The sequence below is a fragment of the Malus domestica genome, chromosome 15 (genome assembly GCF_042453785.1).
Source record: "Malus domestica chromosome 15, GDT2T_hap1".
Taxonomy (NCBI): domain Eukaryota; kingdom Viridiplantae; phylum Streptophyta; class Magnoliopsida; order Rosales; family Rosaceae; genus Malus; species Malus domestica.
Genome location: NC_091675.1, coordinates 22,877,634 through 22,898,605, shown reverse-complemented (window position 1 = coordinate 22,898,605; position 20,972 = coordinate 22,877,634). Strand labels below are relative to the sequence as shown.

Here is a 20,972-nt window from a genome sequence, read left to right as displayed (position 1 = left end):
TTTTCAATTGAATGAAAGACATACTATTTTATATATCACAGTACTTCATGGATCATCATCACATATCCTTAATTCAAAGTTAATAAATGAGCATCTAGTTTTATTTTAATTTTATTTTATATAGGGACTACAGAAGCAAGCACCCTCGGTAAATTAAACTCTAAAACTTCTCAAGTATCTTGAAAGGTGCCAAAAGCCATCAGCCAACTCCAGTTGATGCATACCCTCCTACATTTACAAAAACAGCGTCGCCGTTAATTTATTGACTTCTTCCCAGGACACATATCAATTTGCGAAAGTGGTTTGACTGATGCTAATTAGTCGAGTAAAGTACAGTCTTTTTAATTAAGCAGAAGCAAAACACTTAGTTGAGGCACTACAAATATGATTTTTACCTTTAATTAACGCGCTTCAAAATCAGAACTGGACATGTAGTTTGCTGAAGCAACAGTTTCAAGTTGCTGATTCCCACTTATACCAGCCTCCACCGTTCTCCTTCCAACAAAAAATGCTGGCTTTGTTGGTGATGCTAATGGTAAGCTTTCATTTGTCAACATAGATATGACATCTGACATGGTAGGCCGATCTGCTGCATTTTCTTCTACGCAAAGCAGACCGACATGGATGCATCTTAACAGTTGCTCTTTAATAAACGAATTTCCTAATGTTGGATCCGTTAATTCTAGCCCTGCACCTTCTTTCCATAACTCCCATGCCTGAAGAACAAGGATTGCATTTCATTCTAAAGAAGAAAAATATGATTATAAATTTTAAGAGAGAGATTTGTTTGTCATACATATCCTACTAAATTGAGTGCGCGATCGTCATTGTAAAAGCTGTTGTTTTTCCTTCCACTTATGATTTCAAGCATCAATACCCCGAAACTGTAGACATCAGACTTTACAGAAACAATTCCCCCCATGGACTCTGGAGGCATGTAACCACTGCACCAAATGAAAAAGAAAAAATAGTCAGTATACTTATCTGCAAAAATGCGTGTTTAGCAGTCAAAGGGGGAGGACCACGTCAATGTGATGCAGAAATACTTACAGTGTCCCCACAACCTTTCTAGTGTTTGCTTCCAATTCATTTTGGGTGAAAACCTTGCCATACCAAAATCTGAAATTTTTGGGTTCATGTTTTCATCAAGTAGTATGTTACTAGCTTTTACATCTCTATGAATTACTTTCTTTCTTGAGTATTTGTGCAGATAAAGCAACCCTTGAGCAATTCCTTCGAGAATGCTAAAACGCTTCTTCCAATCTAGTAGTAGACCTCTGATTGGATCTGTCCAATATGTAGAGTTAAGTAGGACTAATATTAATTAATAGTAGTACTCTATGAACGTTGACAGTAAAATAAAAATCAGATAGTAAATTTAACAAATGAAATCAAGTATCTTGGTTCCTCACCAAATAAAAAGTGGTCCAAACTTTTGTTCTGCAGATACTCATATATCAACATCATTTCTTCACCATGAATGCAAAATCCGAAAAGGTGAACCAGGTTTGTATGTTGGAGTTCATATATAAGTATCAGTTCATTCTTGAATTCTGATGTTCCTTGCCCTGAACATTTCGAAAGCCTCTTCACAGCTATTTCTTGTCCCGTCGCCAATTTCCCCTGAATTGATAATCCATATCATGTTTTTGCTGTCATCTTTAGGCAAATGAAGCTAATTCCATTTTTTTTTTTCTTACAGCTTTTGAATTAGAAGCAGAATTTTTTTTTTCTTCAAAATGTACCTTATAAACCGGTCCAAACCCTCCTTGTCCTAGCTTGTTTTCTTCAGCAAAGTTGCTTGTGGCAGCCAAGATGGATGAATAGCTAAAAACGCTAAAATCATGATGTCGCTTAGATTTCATGAAGATAAGCATTTCGTTCTCACCTATACAGATCAATTATAAGAAATTAAAGTTTCAATGGAGGCAACAATTGTCAAAGATGTGATTAATAATCCTGTCTTACTGGTGCACATGATTTAAAGAAATATACCAGCTGGTGCAAGGGCTGATCTTCTTCGTCGGAGTAGATAGTACGCAGTGCAAAGCACTAGAGCAGCAGCTATAGAAATGCCAATCCAAACCCATTTATCTGCTGCATCATAAACAATTAGCTAGCAACATATGCAATCAGTGTAACACACATGCACAAGTACGCATGTATGCATTAATTGTCTTCAATTTTTGGATGAACTAGAGGTCTTGCAGGTTTCTTCCGGAAAATGAAGAAAAAACCGAGACAGAGAGCAGAACTTAAGACAACAATAACAAAGATAGAGGTACCTAATAATACTGATTCCACGCGTGTCACAGATTTCCGGCTCAAATCGGGTTTGCAGCCTCGGTATATATCCTTCGGATCAAGAAAAGAAAACCCTTTTGGGCATTCGCAGGTTGGCCTTTTATCTGGTTTGAGCTTACAGGTACTGTTGTAACCGCAAACACCAACGCCCAGTCGTAGGCAAATATCATCCGGCATATACACCAGAGGACTAATCCAGCTTGGATTTCCAGTGAAGTTTTTCGGGTGAGAATATAAAGCGAAAATCCCATCAAAATCAAGAGTTGCCCTTATGTAGTTGTCCCTCACCGACACTCCCTCTGTCCCCTTAAGAGGGACTCTTCCATCATTTTCTCTCAGAACAAACATGTCCCCTGAGCTGCTGAACACCAATTGTTTGCCTTTACTACCTGACACGTTCCCTGCGGTGGTCTTCGTGGAGAAGTAAGGGATGTTGGCATTATCTGTTGTCAAGTTGACGGAAATGAGCACGAGGTTTCCATCATCTTGCAAGCGCAGCTGGAACCGCCCTTTTGTGTAGTTAGTCTCCGATTGTCTACACGAAAGCGTCCCATTTCTCTCAATTGTCTGTCCAGGCAAAACGGTGTCTGTAGGATTGCTGAAGGTCTCCCACAAGCTCCCTGAGTTTTGGTGTTGAAGGACAAAGTTTCCGGTGTCATTCATGACCCCGTTCGCAACAGTCGCCAAGGTTATTTAGGATTTCCATATCTCTCCACCCTGAGGATTGTTAAGAACTAGTCCACTGTTGGCAGTCAAGTTCAGAACTGATCCCCTAGGTGCAACCATGGGGTTCTTACCGTCATATGCATACCAAACTACGGTTTTGTCTGGGATTTTCACATACCATATCGAAAGCAAGAAAAGATCATTGTTTCCGAGGGGCGAAAATCCAAACGCGAAATCACCGGATGGAGAAAGCCATGATGAGGAGTCGCCTATAGTTGCAGTTAGAGAACTCCCAACTGCTACTCTTCCATTATTTTGGGAAATCACAGAAATTGGTAGCAAAAACAAAGAGAACAAAAGCATCTCTACAGAAAGAGCCACTGCCATTGCAAAAGAACCAATTTTTCAACTTGGCTTGATTGATTAGCTATATTTCTTAGTAAAGCATTGGTCCTTGTTTATATCTTCAAGTAAATGTGTGTGCATGTGCCTGTCATTTTCTAAGTTTTGGCCTGGAATTAAAGGCGTCTACATTTTTTGAAGTCTGTCTTACCTATCAGCCACGACATGACCTCAGACCTCGCTACGTCACACACAACAATATCTCCGAGCCTACAGAATAATTTCTCCAAACCTACACATATCACAAGAATTTCACTTTGAAAAAAATAATATAATGAACAGTTCTATATATAATAACACCGAGATTTTTTGTGATAGAATTTATTGTCTCTCTCAACTCTTTGAAATGTTGCAAGTTGGAGCAATATTGATGTAATTAGTAATGGCCCGCTAACTTGTCTCTCAAATCTCTTTTCATCCTACTCTCGTCCCTTGTCCGTTTTATGATTCTACTTAATTAAGCACTTATAAATGTTCCAAATCATCAAAAGACTTGTAACTTAAATAATTAAGAATATTTATCACTACACTTGAGATTCTAGGTTCCAAAATATAATATATAATATATATGAAAGTTCCAAACCAGAAGGACAAGTAAACACGAGCATGACTCACGCTGCATGTGTCGGTCATTAAAGTCCACCAGTCAAAATTCAACAATGGCGCCCACAAAGAAAATTTGAAAAAGTACATGCAGATTGAGAACGCATACAAAGAAAATCTGAAAACAGACCTCCAGAACCAAACAAAGACGACTAAGTCTCCATTTCTGTATTCACAAAAAACTCTGAAAACAGACCTCCAGAACCAAACAAAGACGACTAAGTCTCCATTTCTGTATTCACAAAAAACAAAGTACTAACTGAAGTTTTTAATGTATGATTACGTCGTTGGGGTAAAACACCCGAGGCCGAGTTGAGATAATCACAGGGTTGGGGAATCGAGATCCTCTCCGAATGTCACAGTCTAGCGCAAACGGACGCAGAGACCCGAACCACTCATTTTAAATCATACGGCCTTCATTAGCCTATCATATTGGCCCACATCACACAAGGGGCCCGAATCTCTCTCTCCCCTCTCTTGAACGGTTTGGATATCTCAGCTTGTCGATTTTGGATTGCGAGATTCAAAGAGAATCTGATTTCGGGTTTGAGGTGTGGTTTGACGACCATTTGAAGCCCGTTGAGGTTTGGCCCATCTCATCAGGTCGGGTCAGCCATTTCGTACCAGGTTGATCCTAGGTCAGGCCAGCCATTTCATTAGCCTAAGATGGACCTGACAGACGAGGCGCTTGGATATTGCCTACCACGACCAAATGGACCCATGGGCTCATTAGATGATGAATCTGGACCCCGGTGTGTGTAAAGCCCACCTCAGCTCGATCCATATTCAATCGATACTACATAGAAGGTGGATATGAGGTAAAGGTAGAGTAAGCTCCAAGTCATGTGGAGGTCAGTCGAGATTGAACACATGTTCATAGAATCATAGTATCAAATTCAAGTCCAAATTTTAACACTACGAAACAGAAAAGCATGCAACTCTGAAAAGCCTTGTTTCAGTCCAACAACCCAAACTTCCTTAAAAAACTAAGACAAAAACGACGACACTAGGAAACGGAAAAACATGCAACTCAGAAAACCATTGCTCTAATCCAAATGAGGTTCATCAATGCCTCAAGCTTTTCTAAACACCATAGCCTGAACCTTTTCCTTTGCGCCTTCTTTGCTTCACCAGAAACGTTCTTAATGAGCTCCTCTTCAAATTTGGGACGAGCAGGCATTAGGTTGTGCACAATGCTGTAAATGCCCCTAGTCCTTGCCACACCCTAGGCGCGTACGCGTGCAGGTCCGACCTGAGTTATCTCATTACGCGCGCAGTTTGATCTTCCCATATTGACATCCCTGCTGTCTATTCACCTGCGAATCCTTCTGCTGGTGACTTCATTCGGGTCCATTTTCTTGCTCCTCAGTGCATGTTCATCTGCTTTTCCATGTTAATAGATACAGGAATCCCATGAGAAACAGCATTTGACAAAACAGAACCTAATAATAACAACAAAACTTGACTTCATCCTCAGTGCATGTTCATCTGCTTTTCCACTTCAAAGCAGCTGACGGCACGATTCGTACTTGGACTCCAAGATGTCTAGATTATGGAGAAACCAGCATTCTGTCCAAAACACAAAAAGAAGTGTATTTTCCGTTTATACCAATTAAGTGTGTTGAAGCATGTCCCACATGGCCATATCGGAAACTTGTTGAAGTTTAAATCCTCTTATATCGAAAGTTCAACTACTAATTGTCTTGAGGCCTTAATTTTGTATAAAACCATACCTATCGAATTGCACACGTGCTTAAGTTAAGGTCAGTATTGATGACAATTAGTAGTGGGCCGCTGGGCCGTCTTCCAAAAACTGGTACAAAGGGCAATTTATAGAAGCAGTGTTGAGATAAGGGCAATTCATCTGTTCTTTTTAGAAGGATATATATGAATGAAGCAAGGTTTATCTGCTCACCCGTAATGCGGCTCAGCCCTTCATCAAAAAGTAAAAGATCAAAATTACTTTTACAGCAAGAGCAATACCAGAAGATGTAATCTAAATTATTTATATTTGGTTCCCTTGAAATCCTTTTGACTGCTTCAACATACCATATGCAGACAGAACCAGAACCAAGTCCAGACTCACTCGTAATAGGTCTCCTCATCCACAACAATATCCCAGCTTTCGCTTGTCGTGGTTTTCCCATATTTGTGCACCTTACTGCAAAGAGAGAGCAAGTTAACTTGTCAAAGAAAAACCAGAACAATAGATGCCAATGCAGTTCAGAAAGTTTATTTCCCTTCATACCCATTTCCAAAGTGCTCTTCTCCCCATGTCCTTGACCAACCTAGACATGAGAGAACAAAAACAGAGTTACATCAGATTAAATTATTGAAAGAAAAAGGTTCACTTCTGATGTAACAAATCGACATTAGAATCAAGCAACCACGCTATGAAATACAAATTTAAAATGTAACAATTTACTGTGTCTGAAAGGAATCTGTGAAATAAAATAGTTAAACCCTAAACAGCACCACTGCAAATAGCATAAGAAAATTAAAAGTAACCCTAAAGAAATTGGGAGAGAAGAATATGAAAATGGAATACCTTTCGGACCTTTGAGTTATTGGAAAAAAAACCCAACAGAGCAAAAGATAAACAAAAATACAGGAGGAAAGAAAATAAATTTTCAACTTGTAAGATTCATACGCGAACAGATTGGCGGTCAAAAGCATTTCGGAACTCAGAGCCATCAAGCTTTTTGATCTGCATGGAAATTATTTATGAAGTTTGAGATTCTTATAGACGCTTTAGACACATCGACATATTGAAAAAGCAATATTCAACAACCTAGTACCCATGCTCCATAGAAGGTTACAGAAAATATGACTGTAGGGACTCTGGAGTGAGAAAGTAAAAGGACGTACCGTGTACTTCATATCTTCTAAGTTTGTGTAGTCTACAATCCTTGTTGTGCCTACAAAAAAGGCATAGGACAAAAGCTAAATCAATCGAAATTCTGATGTCTCATGATCTAGGTCTTAGGATTAAACTACTGAAATAACACCATATGAAATAGCAGTGTATATCCCAAAAAAAGTCTGAAATCTGGTTGATAATTGAAGAGTTTGAAGGGATTTACCTTTGGATTCTTCAGCTTTCAGATGGAGTTTGCTTATGTGTGTGGGAGAGAGAGGTGGAGCGGCTAGGGTTTGAGTATGGAAGAGATGAAAAATGCCAAGCTACTATAATGACATAACGAAAACTATATCTCACCTTACCCCCTTGTTGGCATAGACAGCATATCCGTCCTTGTGAATCATAATCCTGAACTTAATTATCATTATCGTCGAGAATGTCAAACTATAAATCAACCATGCATGGAACAAAACTTAGAAATTAAACAATTATCAAAGCTTGTGAAGAAAGATAAACCCAACTAATTCGAAACATAAAGTAACCCGAAAGAGAGAAAACTTATAAATTTTACATAAATTATAATCCTTAACAGAAGGATGGAACAAAACAGGTTCATTCTTGAGAATAGATGTAATTTTGCACATTGCATATATGTAGATTAAGGACGGTGGTAACATACCTTGTAATTTGTACAAATTAGGATTTTCATTCAGAGAACTATAACAAACACAATTACAAAAAAAGTGATTCAAACTTGTTCTTCTCTTAAGGAAATTACTCACAGATGAAATTCTGAATGGACCAAGTTTTGGCTTCCCTTTCCGGCTATATTTGATTAACCTTTTTTTAATCCAATGAGTGCCTTCATGAGAGAGAGAGAAAGAGGAATACTAGGTGAAAAGTATTGCCAAATCACACAGAGATCAAAATCTTGAATATATATGTTTAACCATATCAAAGTGAGTGTATGAAAGGGTGTAGTCTGCAGAAAGGGCAACATTTTCACTGCTAGAAAGTTGGAAACTAAACTTTTACACAGATATTGGATTTTATTAATTCCCTCCGCGAATTGAAAAGCAAATTGTTCGAGTAATGCAGGTAAATTCGATATACATATGCGTTGATCTATGTAAGATGGTTATAAGTTATAACTGTATCGTCTTAACACAAAAATGATCATAAATGTAAGTGTCTGTATTACGGAAGGGACTTACAGCAATTGCTATGAGCTCTAACAGCAGTCACTCCAAGTACCCTATTACGGAAGTAAGGGACTTACATCAATTGCTATGAGCTCTACCAGCAGTCTCTCAAAGTGGTGCAAGGGCTAAAATTATAAATAAAAAGTAATTTAAACAATTTAACTTAATAAAATATTGTAATTTAAACAATGCCTATATATTCAAACATCCCAGAACAGGAATGCACTTCCAGAAAACATGCACATGAAAATAAACGGCATTACTCACCCATTGAGTTGGACCATCAAACTGGAGTGTTAGAAGGATCATCATGTACCTATGAAACCCAAAGGAAAATTTTAGCAACCCCAGAGCCTGTATGCAAGCGTGAATAAGTATGAGTGTATGAATCTATTCATAGTGTAGAAGGCTACCTTAAGAAATATTTGCATCTGTAGCTTCATATGGCCATACAACAAAAAGCACCGCATATGATAACAAACCCCAGCTGCACCACAAAAGGAATATGATCTTCCTCTCAACTTGTATTTGCAGTTGTTACTGTAACATCTGCAGACAGCATACATAAGCACTGATTCGATAATTCTAAAGAAAAAAAGTTCTTATTCGATAATGCACCAAATCCTATCCAAAAACCAAAGGGGTGCCATATCCCTAGATTAACAGAGCATCTTTCTTTGTTCCAAAACAAATTGCAATTGGCTTTGGTAAAGTAGAAAGATTACCAGATACCGACTCTGTTCCATTATTCGAGCATTTTACTGTCCTTTTAGTTCTATCTCTCAACATGGGAAATACAATAAGACAGTAAAAACAAAAGTTAGTGATAGCTATTACATAGTGAAAGAAAATAAGACATTCACATAGTGATAGCTATTTACTGTCCTTTCTCATCATAATCTTGGCCCCTATATATATACTGAATTTTGAAAGCAATGAGAGAAATATACCTTTGGGGCGTCAATGCTAGAAGGGTGAGTGAGGGATCTAAGATGTTTGAGAGCAGGAATTTTTAAGTAATTTGTGTGAAAAAGTTGAAGAGCTTCGAACATAGTGGAGTGGGTTGGCCAGGGCTAAAATAAAGAGGATGAACTCTAGAAAGTAGAAAATGTTGTTGTTCAACCAAACTCAAAAGTAAAGAAACCATACAATTAACATATAAATAAGTTTTATATATCAATGTTTACATGAACGTTGTTTGAGAAGGTAAATTAGCAACATATACAGTGATCAAAAGATTAACAGCAATAAACTGCTCATTATTCGAAATATACATGAAAGTTGTCATTCACATGATCCAAATGGTAGAGGACAAAACAGAAGGAAGCAAATATTATAGCAGCATAAGTTGAATAATTGCAGCAAGTAAACAAATAGAAAGGCTAGCTAGATTACACAATCCAGTTCTAGGTCGGACTAACCATGTTAGCCATTCGCCCACCACCAGCACCGTCGGCTTCTTATTAAAAATGTAGAATAGAAGACTCAAAAACTGGAAATGAAAGCAGGTAACATTGAGTTTTAATAACCAAAAAGGGACACTGTTTAAGCAGCTCCACAGCAGCAACTATACTTGGACAATGAGCTGCAAAAACAGAAAAGAAAACACAAATTAAACTAAAAAAATATAAAATTTAACACTAATCCAAGGATTAAATATCAAATATAAAGTCATTAGGATTGGGACCTTTGCATTGAGGAATATCTACTACATTATGAGTTCCCTCCTGATAAAGCCCAATCAGGGGGTTTTCCGGTGAGCCATGAACGGCTAACTTTGCGCGACACTGCCATCCCCACTAACACCAAACCCAGATAATATCAAGATCAAAACTAACCAATACCAGAAAGATATTTTTATTTAAATTTTAAGAAAAGGCCTAAACTTTACGAAATTAAGGGGGAACAAAAGTTAAGTAAAGCACCAATTTGCAATTGTCAAAAGTGAAATCTGAGACTCCAACTGTCTAGAAGAACTCCATGGCCTCATCGACGATGACAGGACGGTGGAGATTGAACTGGTGCGTACACCCGGAGCACCTGATTATACACCAAATAGAAAACAAAATTTAAATCAAGTCGAACAATAATTATGAGAAAATAAACTAAAAGGGATTTGAGCTGAGAGTTACGATTCGAAGTGAGGGCAATGGAGGGTGCAGGTTAGCAGCGACAGAGGAGGGGTTGAGCTTAGGCTCAGTGAGAGAGAAGGTAGTGCTAAAGGCACTATTTGTCAGCCAATCATGTAATAGCCACACCACTTTTCTATATATGACAAAAATTAAGAGTTCTCCAAACTAAAGCATGAAATTAGATTCACCAGAGAATTGGAAATTGCACATGAAAAAAATAATATACATCATGCCATTTGTGATTTTGAAAGAAAAAAAGAATACCTTCTTCAGGTCCACTTTAGGAGGTGGAGGCTCTTGATAGAAGATTGGCATTGGAGTCGTTTTAAAAGTCAGTTTCTTCCTGAACATCCTAATGTCAGCTTCTAGAGTTTCTTGTAAAAGAACAGACAACATTCATAATAAGAAATTCTCTCTCTGCAATCGCAGAAATCCCTCAGGTTTCAGGAAGCAAATGGAAAACGAAATGCTTTTCTCCCATCTCTCTCTCTCACCTCTGTCTCATCTCTCTGCCTGCAAATTGCAGAAAAGAAACCCTAAACAAATCCCTGAAATCCCTCGCCTAAATCCTCCCACATTTCTCTTGGACACCCCCCTCTTTCTCTCTACAAACCCTAAACCAAATCTCCTAAATCCTATCTCGGACACCCCACATACAGCCAAGAAGCCAAGATATTGAAGCAATCTCTACATAATACTTTGGAACAATGAAGTAAAATGGTACTTACTTGTTCCTTGTCCAAAACCGTTGGTGCCGCCGCACATTGTTATCAATTGTGAGTTGATCAAATCCTTCATGGCTTAGACTGCATCAAGAATTAGAAACTACAAGATGAATATATGCCGTAAATAATCATATAAATCTAACTGCATTTAAAAAAAGAAGGGAATGAAAAATTTGAATTCTATTTCATCAGTATGTAACTGCATGAAAAGTTACTTTGAATGCAGACTCGATCAATTTCCCCAAAGTCATTGTTAACTGAAAATCAATACCAAACCCATAAATACCACATTGAATTTGGCAAAACACAAAAACAAAATTGAAAAAATTTACTCATATAATCACGGAAAAACATGAAACTTGAGCACCGATTTGGCCAAGTTAAAGGATAAAGGCACTCACATCATCGTATTACTCTTTGGGAAGATCGTCTAATAATGGTTCTTCCTTTTTCTTGCTCTGCCTCAGAACTGCCATAAAAACCCCAGAGAGGCACACAAATTCAAAAAAGAAAAGGTCCAAAACTGCCATAAAAATAATCCAGAAAGCATACAAATTTATCAGAAAGAAAAGTTCAAATTACAAAAACCAAATGATGTGAGTGAGTAGTGAGAGGTTGTGTTAGGCACCTGAAACACGTTTTGGTTTCAATTGAAAGGGCCAGAGCCTTGCATGCGAGGAAGATGACGACAGGATTCCAGAGACAACATCCACATTCTTTTTTCTTGGGTGAACTAACCAAATCATATTATATACTAAAACGACATAAAAAATCATTCACAAACTCACAACAAAATAGAACAAAAAGATTCACAAAAGATTTGGGAGTTGGGATGCTAACAAAAACATTTCTTTTCTAAACAAATACACAACCGCTAATCTGGGTTCGGTCAGTTTGACTAAAACGGTGTGCTATTTTGCATCTAAATATAGTATATCGCTTAAATAAAATAAAAAAAATATACACATCCAATGCTTTTAGTCTAAATATAGTATACCCAAACCCTTCTCTTCCTTTCGGCCGGTACTGTTCATCATCTTCTCCGTCAAGTTTCATACCGTTCCAACGTTGGTAAGCTTCTAGAAGCCCTTGGGTTGTGTTTTAGGGTTATATCGAAGCTTGTTTTAAGTTGTATATGCGTTTGAATCACATAAAATAGCTCGGAGTAGTTTTTCCAAATTTTCCGGCGAGCACCGCCACTTTCGAGGAATTTTTCGACCAAACCACAGCAAGTTGGCCGGCGTGCAAGGTATCAATCTCTTCGTCTCGCTGATTAATACAACTTTCCTTTTTCTTTCACCCAATTTCGTTGAGTATTGAAGAAGTTGTACTCATTTGAATCTTACCCAGTTTCCGGTGACCTCCGAGGCTTTCGAGGCATTTTACGGTCAAAAAATGGCCATTTAGACATCTTTCGAGGTACCATTCTATTTGTCTCTTAGAGAACTACAACTTTCGTTTTTGAATCACTCGATTTCGTTGAATTTTGACAAAGTTATGGCTGTTTAAAGTTGGTGTAGATTTCCGGCCGAATTCTGGCCTTCTTCTTCCTTGGATCCGGCAACTCATCAAGAATAGGCCTTTTGGGCCTTTCCTGCCAAGCCCAACCCAAAACCCATTTCAGTTTTTATTATTTTAATGTAAAAGGCCCTTGGGCCATTTTAAATCAGGGCCTTAGGCCCGTCCTCCTTAAAACCCAAAAACCCTTTACTTTAAGTTGTTTTTTTTTTTATTTACTAAACTAAAGGCCTTTAGGGCCTTAGGCCCGTGCACCCTAAGCCTAAACCATTTAACCATTCCAACCCTAAACCCTAGCCGACTCAAGCCTTTTTTGTGGAATATTCCATTAGAGAATATTTCATCAGAGAATATTCTATAGACTTTTATGAAATTATCCGAGACCCTTAGGGTAATTTGACGTTTTGAATCCGTTTTCGATGTCTATTTTCCCAAATTAAATCGTTTGAGTATAGTTTTATTAATTGGACCATTTATGTGATTAGGGGTAATTATTGTGGCGTTTCTGTCTTCGTTAGTTGCGTGGCTCTTTGGCAGCTAAGTACTGTGAGTGGACCCCTTCTAAAATGCATGTTTTAATAATATAAATGCATACATGGAAAAGCATGATTTAACAATTATGTTCTATGAGACGCTTTGAGATAACATGCTTATTGAGGTTAGTTTGAATTATTACTATTTTTCCTATAACCCATGTTCTTATAAAATATCCGATGGATGACGATATGATATTTAGAACATGTTTCGAACACCCCTTTATAGTATAGATGATGGATGACTTTATACTATGAAGTTGCTTTTCAATATATATATATGTTCAATGGTTTTGTACTTACCTAGTGGTCTTTTCCGCTACAGGACGTAGGGATAGATTCTGGTCTGTCCCGGGCGACGGTTTGGTGTTGGCACAGGGCCTAGAGTGTGTTTCCTCTAGCTATTTAGCACAGGGACGGGGAGCCGGCATGGGGCCTAAAGTGTATTTTCCTCTTACTGTTTGCTCAGAGACGGGGAGCCGGCATGGGGCCTGAGGGTTATCGGACAATTCACTAGTGATTATTATATATACAAGTTATGATTTGAGACATTGCACGACATGCTAGGTTTCGGAAAACCTATGTTTATCATTATATATGTGTTTTCATAAAACCTAGGGATTAGTACGTTGATAACTGTTTTACTATTTATATGTCAAATTGGTCCACTCATGTTTGTTTTGCGCCCCCTTCAGGACTTAGAATCGAGGCATACAATCCCGGCATCCAGGCACTTCCGCATCGGTATCTTCGAGTCCTCTCGGTGTAGGATCCATCATTTGTTTCATTCAATTTTATATTATTTATTTCAGTGTTCTGGTTAGTCGTATGCTCTGAACACGTTCCTTAAATGTATATTCACTATTCTTTTATATTTATAAGTCTTATTTATTCGTTATTCTCAGCATTTACATTCAATAAATGGCTTTCGTCACCCTCGGGTGTCAGCCAGCACGTGCTTATCCTGGTGTTCATGGAATATCGGGATCAGGCGTGTCACCTCTCCTTTCTTAATCTTCAATTGGTGAGGGTCCCAATCAAGCGTGAAAGGCCCCGACGCACGGTTGGCTTTAGTTTCCCATGATGAAATCGACGAAACATGGCCGTTTGTACGGTTGACACCCAATTTCATGCCCGGTAAAAAGGTGTCAACTGGTAATCAAAGCTTTACGTTCACTTCTTCTAGTACAAAATTTCCCGAATCCAAAAGGATAGCCACAACAGTAGCAATACTGTTACTTATGTTGGTAGACCTAGTAGTTTGTGGAGCTGAGAAAATCACAATTGGATTAGGATCCCCGCCGCATAATTTTCAAGGTTTTATTCCTGTCCAAGGCAAGAGTGCGTACAAAATAGGGGCTTTACGGTTGCAAATCCAAGAAATGTTGCTATCGGCCTTGTTGCTCTGGATAGATACGTAGCTGGTGCTTTTGGAACTGTCGTCGTGTACACAGGAACTGAAACTGAACTTCTCCGATGCAGAGACCAAAGAACTTGAGGAGTTGAGAGTGTCTCCTGCTGGTTTCAGTGTGTCCCTTGCACTTGCAGCATTGTGACAAGTCCATAGTCAGCATGCAAAAATGATTAAGTTGATTATTGCCATGATTAATTAATTACCATAACATGAAGTTTAATTTCTCCGTATGATGAGGAAGAAAGACATGAAATCCATCACCAGAACATGATTAAGAATTTAATCAAGCAACGTGTCTTAGTTAAACCATTACAATCTCTGTACAAGGCATTTATAAATTTAAAAAAAAGGGAATAAAGTAATAATTACAAGTTTTACACAAGTAACCATTTATCACAATGGTGGAAAGGTGTTAAGCTTTTACATGACGGTGTGAGTTCGAACCCTGTCGTTAGTTAATCTAACTTCTAATCTAATAAAATCTATTTTTGGACAAAAAAAAAATATAATTACAAGTTTTACTAAAAATTTACCGGAAGACTTTGATCACCCATTTGTATGCTGACAACGGTGACTAGATTCACAACCTCTTTCCCACGTAAATCACATCATCCAACTTTATTTTTCTTACAACAAATCACGTATCTGTCATATGCAAGACATTTTTTTTTGTTTAACATGAGAAAGAAGACTTTTTTGGAATATGGAGAGTGAAATTGCAACGGAAGCATCCTAGATTTTTGATCTAATATTGAGTTTGGTTTCATGACAGACTTCCTGAATCAAACACACCCTAAAAAAATATATAAAAAATCAATAAGGTCATGTGACACGACATCATTTTAATAAGAAAGGTAAAAACAATCTAGTTTCAATACTAGGAAGATTCACTCGAACAAATTCTTGGAAACTATGACTCAAACAAAATTCTAGGCCTTCAGTATTTTTGACAAATGATAAGCGTTTAAGAAAAATTCTTTATAATATTAGAGAAATCAAACGGTTGATCTATAACTCGCAAAGTGGTTGTAGCTCAAGTAATTTTACTCCCCAATTTTATATAAAACATAAAATAAAAACAAATCCTAATTTACATAGTAATTTTTTTTATAGCTAGGGACAACTTCGACTATGGTAATGCAATTAATATACACTAGTTTTGGATGGAGAAGTTTCAAGATTGAGCATGGGATGGGGAGGGGCGAGAGACTTGGATGGAGAGGTGAGGTTTTATGAGTTAAACAATGATGCAAGGATGTATTACTTAAAACTTTAGAGGCCGTATGTTGAAGCTATTTATAATATACGTTCCATGGATTGTTGTTTAACTCATAAACGTTTTGAGTGTTTCCAACATATGCTTGTCAAAAGCTTTCTCGTTCTATCAAACAACACAAAAAATTTCAATTGAATGAAAGACATACTATTTTATATATCACAGTACTTCATGGATCATCATCACATATCCTTAATTCAAAGGTAATAAATGAGCATCTAGTTTTATTTTTATTTTATTTTATATAGGGACTACAGAAGCAAGCCCCCTCTGTAAATTAAACTCTAAAACTTCTCAAGTATCTTGAAAGGTGCCAAAAGCCATCAGCCAACTCCAGTTGATGCATACCCTCCTACAGTTACAAAAACAGCGTCGCCGTTAATTTATTGATCTTCTTCCCAGGACACATACCAATTTGCGAAAGTGGTTTGACTGATGCTAATTAGTCGAGTAAAGTACAGTCTTTTAATTAAGCAGAAGCAAAACACTTAGTTGAGGCACTACCAATATGATTTTTACCCTTAATTAACGTGCTTCAAAATCAGAACTGGACATGTAGTTTGCTGAAGCAACAATTTCAAGTTGCTGATTCCCACTTATACCAGCCTCCACCGTTCTCCTTCTTACAAAAAATGCTGGCTTTGTTGGTGATGCTAATGGTAAGCTTTCATTTGTCAACATAGATATGACATCTGACATGGTAGGCCGATCTGCTGCATTTTCTTCTACGCAAAGCAGACCGACATGGATGCATCTTAACAGTTGCTCTTTAATAAACGAATTTCCTAATGTTGGATCCATTATTTCTAGCCCTGCACCTTCTTTCCATAACTCCCATGCCTGAAGAAGAAGGATTGCATTTCATTCTAAAGAAGAAAAATATGATTATAAATTTTAAGAGAGAGATTTGTTTGTCATACATATCCTACTAAATTGAGTACGCGATCATCATTATAAAAGCTGTTGTTTTTCCTTCCATTTATGATTTCAAGCATCAATACCCCGAAACTGTATGTTGTGCTAGGATAGCACCAAACCTGTTGGAACCAACTCAAGCTAACCCAATACACCCAATAGCTCTCACACACCACAGAAACAAATAGAGAAAGAAATATAATGAATAATTTCTTCTCTATACATGTAGCTCAAAGCTATTACAACAATAACTATGATGGATGATTGCTAACCAAAAAGAAGAGCACCTTCTTCTTCTTTTCTGCTCTCAATTTTTTGCTCTCTGCAGCTCTCTTTGCTCTCTCAAAGATGGACTACTAAAACAGAAAATGGTGCACACTCCTTCCTCTCTCTTTCTCACTTCCGTATGCTAACATTCATCCATCCTAAAACAACTAATAAACAAAACCAAAGTAAAGACATAATGATTACTTTACAAACATCATCATGACTTTTCTTTTTTCTTTTCAACAAACATAATCATGATGCCTTTCACTTTTTTTTCTTTTGGTTTGTTTATTAGGAAAGGTGATGGCCACTTGGCCACAATTCAACAATCTCCACCTTGGCCAAGTTCCGAAAACGTCATGATAAGCCAACCAACACAATTGACCCAAAAAATCACTCCCAAACACTAGCAAGAGAACAATTCATGCCAAGCCAAATGCTCCAAAAACTCCTACTGCTCAACGCCTTCTTTATATAGGCAAAATATGAGCCAAGTTCAAGCAATGAACAAACTTGGCTACACCAACAACCTTAGTCAACATATCAGCGGGGTTGTCTTTAGTTGAAATCTTCTGGAGAATGATTTCCCCTTCACCAACAATTTCACGAACAAAGTGATAATGCACATCTATGTGCTTGGTCCTCGCATGATGAACCTGATACTTAGCCAAATAAATGGCACTCTGACTATCACAATGTACCTCCACTTGCTTCTGATCAACCCCCAAATCTCTAATCAGCCCATGTATCCAAATGGCCTCCTTTATAGCTTCAGCAACTGTCATATATTCAGCCTCTGTAGTAGACAAGGCAACAGACGACTGCAAAATGGACCTCCAACAAACTGGCCCTTTAGCCATAGTAAACACATAGCCTGTAGTAGACTTTCTTCCATCCAGATCACCTGCATAATCTGAATCAACATAACCAACTGCAAAATGACCAATACCAGAGTCATCTCTCTCAAAGCATAAACCAATGTCTCGAGTACCATGGAGATACCTCAATATCCACTTAGCTGCTTGCCAATGCTCTTTACCTGGATTATGCATATATCGACTCACCATGCCAACTGCATGAGCAATATCCGGTCTAGAGCATACCATTGCATACATCAAACTACCAACCAAATTTGCATATGGTATATTTTTCATTTGCAGCTTCTCTTTATCAGTTTTAGGACACTGTAAAGAACTCAATTTAAAATGATGAGCCAAAGGGGTACTAACCGGTTTGGTTGAATCATGAACTCCAAATTTCCGAATCAACTTTTCAAGATATTGTCTTTGATTCAAACTGACCAAACCCTTCTCTCTATCTCTAGTGATCTCCATGCCAATGATCTTCTTCGCTTCACCAAGATCCTTCATCTCAAACTCATTCTTCATTTGCTTCTTCAATTTTTCAATCTCTTCAACATTCTTTGAGGCAATCAACATATCATCAACATATATCAACAAATAAATGAAAGACCCATCTTGCAACTTCTTGAAGTACACACAATGATCATATTGACTTCTAGAATAATTTTGGCCTCTCATAAATTTATCAAACCTCAAATACCATTGTCTTGGAGATTGCTTCAAGCCATAAAGTGATTTCTTCAATTTGCAAAACAAATTCTCCTTCCCTTTCACTATATACCCATCCGGTTGACACATATAGATCTCTTCATTCAAATCACCATGTAGGAAAGCCGTCTTCACATCGAGTTGCACAAGCTCAAGATTATACTGTGCAACAAGAGTTAACATAATGCGAATTGAGGAGTGCTTCACAACCGGAGAAAAGATTTCATTGTAGTCAATGCCCTCATTTTGTGCATACCCTTTAGCAACTAATCTTGCTTTGAATCTCACATTACTTTTCTCATCAGCATCTTCCTTCTTGGCATACACCCATTTGCAACCGATAGCTTTCTTGCCCTTAGGCAATTTAGCTAACTCCCAAGTCTTGTTCTTCAAGAGAGAATTCATCTCATCACCCATGGCATTGCACCACCTCTCCTTTTCTTCACTCTCAATAGCTTCCTCAAAATTGGATGGAATCTCATCAGTGATAATAGGAAGAGCAAAAGAAACATAGTCACTATACCGAGCTGGCTTGGTAATTTGTCTCTTTCCTCTGTTCTTGGCAATAGACTCTTGAGGTGAAACTTCCTCTTCAACTTGAATAGAATCTTCAAGTTCAGCTTCTTCAACATCCTCATGGTCTCCAACTTCTTCACTTGTGGTGGCTTCGACATCAGCGGAAATAGGATTTGAAGTACCAGAGGCAACTTTCTCAAGCTCCACCTGTTGGACATCTTTCACATTCTTCTCAGAGACTTTGTACATACTTTCTTCATCAAATGTCACATCTCTACTGATTACAAGTTTTTTCATCTCTGGGCACCACAACCTGTAACCTTTGACACCACTACTAAAACCAAGAAAGATAGTCTTTTTGGCTCTAGGATCAAGTTTATTTTCAGTCACATGAAAATAAGCAGGTGAACCAAAAACACGGATATAGTCATAATCAAAAGAAGGTTTTCCAGTCCATACCTCCATTGGTGTCTTACCCTGAACAGCAGCTGAGGGTAATCGGTTGATGATGTGACATGCATAATTAACTGCCTCTGCCCAAAATGACTTGCTTAAACCCGACTGAGACAACATACATCTAACCTTCTCAAGCAAGGTTCGATTCAATCTTTCTGCAACTCCATTTTGTTGTGGAGTTCCCCGAACACTGAAATGTCTCACAATTCCTTCCTCTTTGCAAACTTTAAAGAAAGGATCGGATGTGTATTCACCACCATTATCCGATCTCAAAATCTTAATCTTTCTCCCAGTCTGGTTCTCAACCATTTTCTTCCAACCCAAGAAAATGTTTAACACCTCACTCTTGTGCTTCATAGTGTAGACCCAAGACCTTCTTGAATAATCATCAACAAAGGTCACAAACCAATGTCTACCACTCAAAGAGGGAGTCTTTGTAGGACCCCAAACATCTGAATGCACATAATCAAGAATGCCCTTCGTCTGATGTACAACAGTACCAAACTTCACTCTAGTTTGCTTCCCCAAGACACAATGCTCGCAGAAATCAAGCTTACAAGTCGTGGCACCTTTTAGAAGGCCTTGTTTCACAAGCCCTTATAGAGCTTTCTCACCGACATGGCCTAATCTCATATGCCACAGTCTAGTAGTATCTGAATCAGATGTGCCCATATTTTCAGAGACTACAGATGCTTCACCTGTCACAGTGCTTCCCTGCAATAAATACAAATGGCCACATCGAGGAGCTTTCATCACAACAAGTGCACTATAAGTAACTTTCAATGTCTGTCCATCTGAATGAAACCTGAAGCCCTTGGATTCCAAAGTACCCAAAGAAATAAGATTTTTCTTCAAATTCGGTACATACTGAACACCTGTCAACTCTTTAACCATGCCATCATGCAACTTCAAACGAACTGTACCAATCCCTTTTGTTGTGCAAGGATTGTCATCTCCCATGAACACAACTCCACCATCAAACTCTTTCAAGCTTGAGAACCAATCCTTGTGAGGGGTCATATGATGAGTACAACCCGTATCCAACACCCACTTAGTAGCACAATCAAATGATGAGGAAGTGGTTAAAGCAAAATCAGAAAAATCTGTTTCAACCTCAGCAACATTAGCTTCAGAACTTTCTTTGCCTTTGGTCTTCAATTTACGACAATCTTTCTTCCAATGGCCCTTATTATGACAAAAGGCACATTCATCCCTTTCCAAAGGTTTTCTACCTTTAGAGTTTCCTCTAGGTCGAGACTGTGATTTTTTCCTACTAGAAGATGATTTTCTCTCCGATGATCTACCTCTAACAAATAAAGCTTCAGAGGTACTATCATGATTTTTATCTCTATGCCTCATTTCATAATTCATCAAGGCATTTGACACATCTTCAAATTTCACAGCTTCTTTACCATGCATAATAGTGGTAACAAAATGCTCATAAGAGTCCGGCAAGGAATTCAACAATATTAAGGCCTTGTCTTCATCTTTAATATCCTCATCTAAATTTAACAAGTCGGCAATCTACTTATTAAAAGCATCAAGGTGTCTAATCATTTTTGTACCTTCTTTGTATTGGAAGCGGTAGAGCTTTTTCTTCAAGTGTAGCCGG

General features: G+C 38.0%; 1 protein-coding gene, 3 long non-coding RNA genes and 1 pseudogene across 4 annotated transcripts; all 5 read right to left on the bottom strand.

Annotated features, from left to right (window-relative positions):
• LOC139192205 (receptor-like serine/threonine-protein kinase SD1-7) lies at positions 1 to 3,538 on the bottom strand (annotated as a pseudogene).
• Positions 3,539 to 4,848: 1,310 nt separating this feature from the next.
• LOC139192206 (uncharacterized) lies at positions 4,849 to 7,832 on the bottom strand. Its single transcript, XM_070813803.1, has 4 exons — positions 6,844 to 7,832; positions 6,626 to 6,682; positions 6,224 to 6,263; positions 4,849 to 6,136 (listed from the first exon to the last, which is right to left on the bottom strand). The coding sequence occupies exons 1-4, from the start codon at positions 6,853 to 6,855 to the stop codon at positions 5,709 to 5,711; spliced, it is 537 nt and encodes a 178-aa protein (XP_070669904.1). The 5' UTR covers positions 6,856 to 7,832; the 3' UTR covers positions 4,849 to 5,708.
• Positions 7,833 to 8,267: 435 nt separating this feature from the next.
• Positions 8,268 to 9,968, bottom strand: LOC139192208 (uncharacterized). Its single transcript, XR_011576156.1, has 3 exons — positions 9,725 to 9,968; positions 8,451 to 9,622; positions 8,268 to 8,353 (listed from the first exon to the last, which is right to left on the bottom strand). It is a non-coding gene; the product is annotated as an uncharacterized lncRNA (long non-coding RNA).
• An 807-nt stretch (positions 9,969 to 10,775) lies between these two features.
• LOC139192209 (uncharacterized) lies at positions 10,776 to 11,411 on the bottom strand. Its single transcript, XR_011576157.1, has 3 exons — positions 11,296 to 11,411; positions 11,110 to 11,151; positions 10,776 to 10,975 (listed from the first exon to the last, which is right to left on the bottom strand). It is a non-coding gene; the product is annotated as an uncharacterized lncRNA (long non-coding RNA).
• Positions 11,412 to 15,766: 4,355 nt separating this feature from the next.
• LOC139192207 (uncharacterized) lies at positions 15,767 to 16,648 on the bottom strand. Its single transcript, XR_011576155.1, has 3 exons — positions 16,556 to 16,648; positions 16,155 to 16,475; positions 15,767 to 15,987 (listed from the first exon to the last, which is right to left on the bottom strand). It is a non-coding gene; the product is annotated as an uncharacterized lncRNA (long non-coding RNA).
• Between the last annotated feature and the right edge of the window lie 4,324 nt (positions 16,649 to 20,972).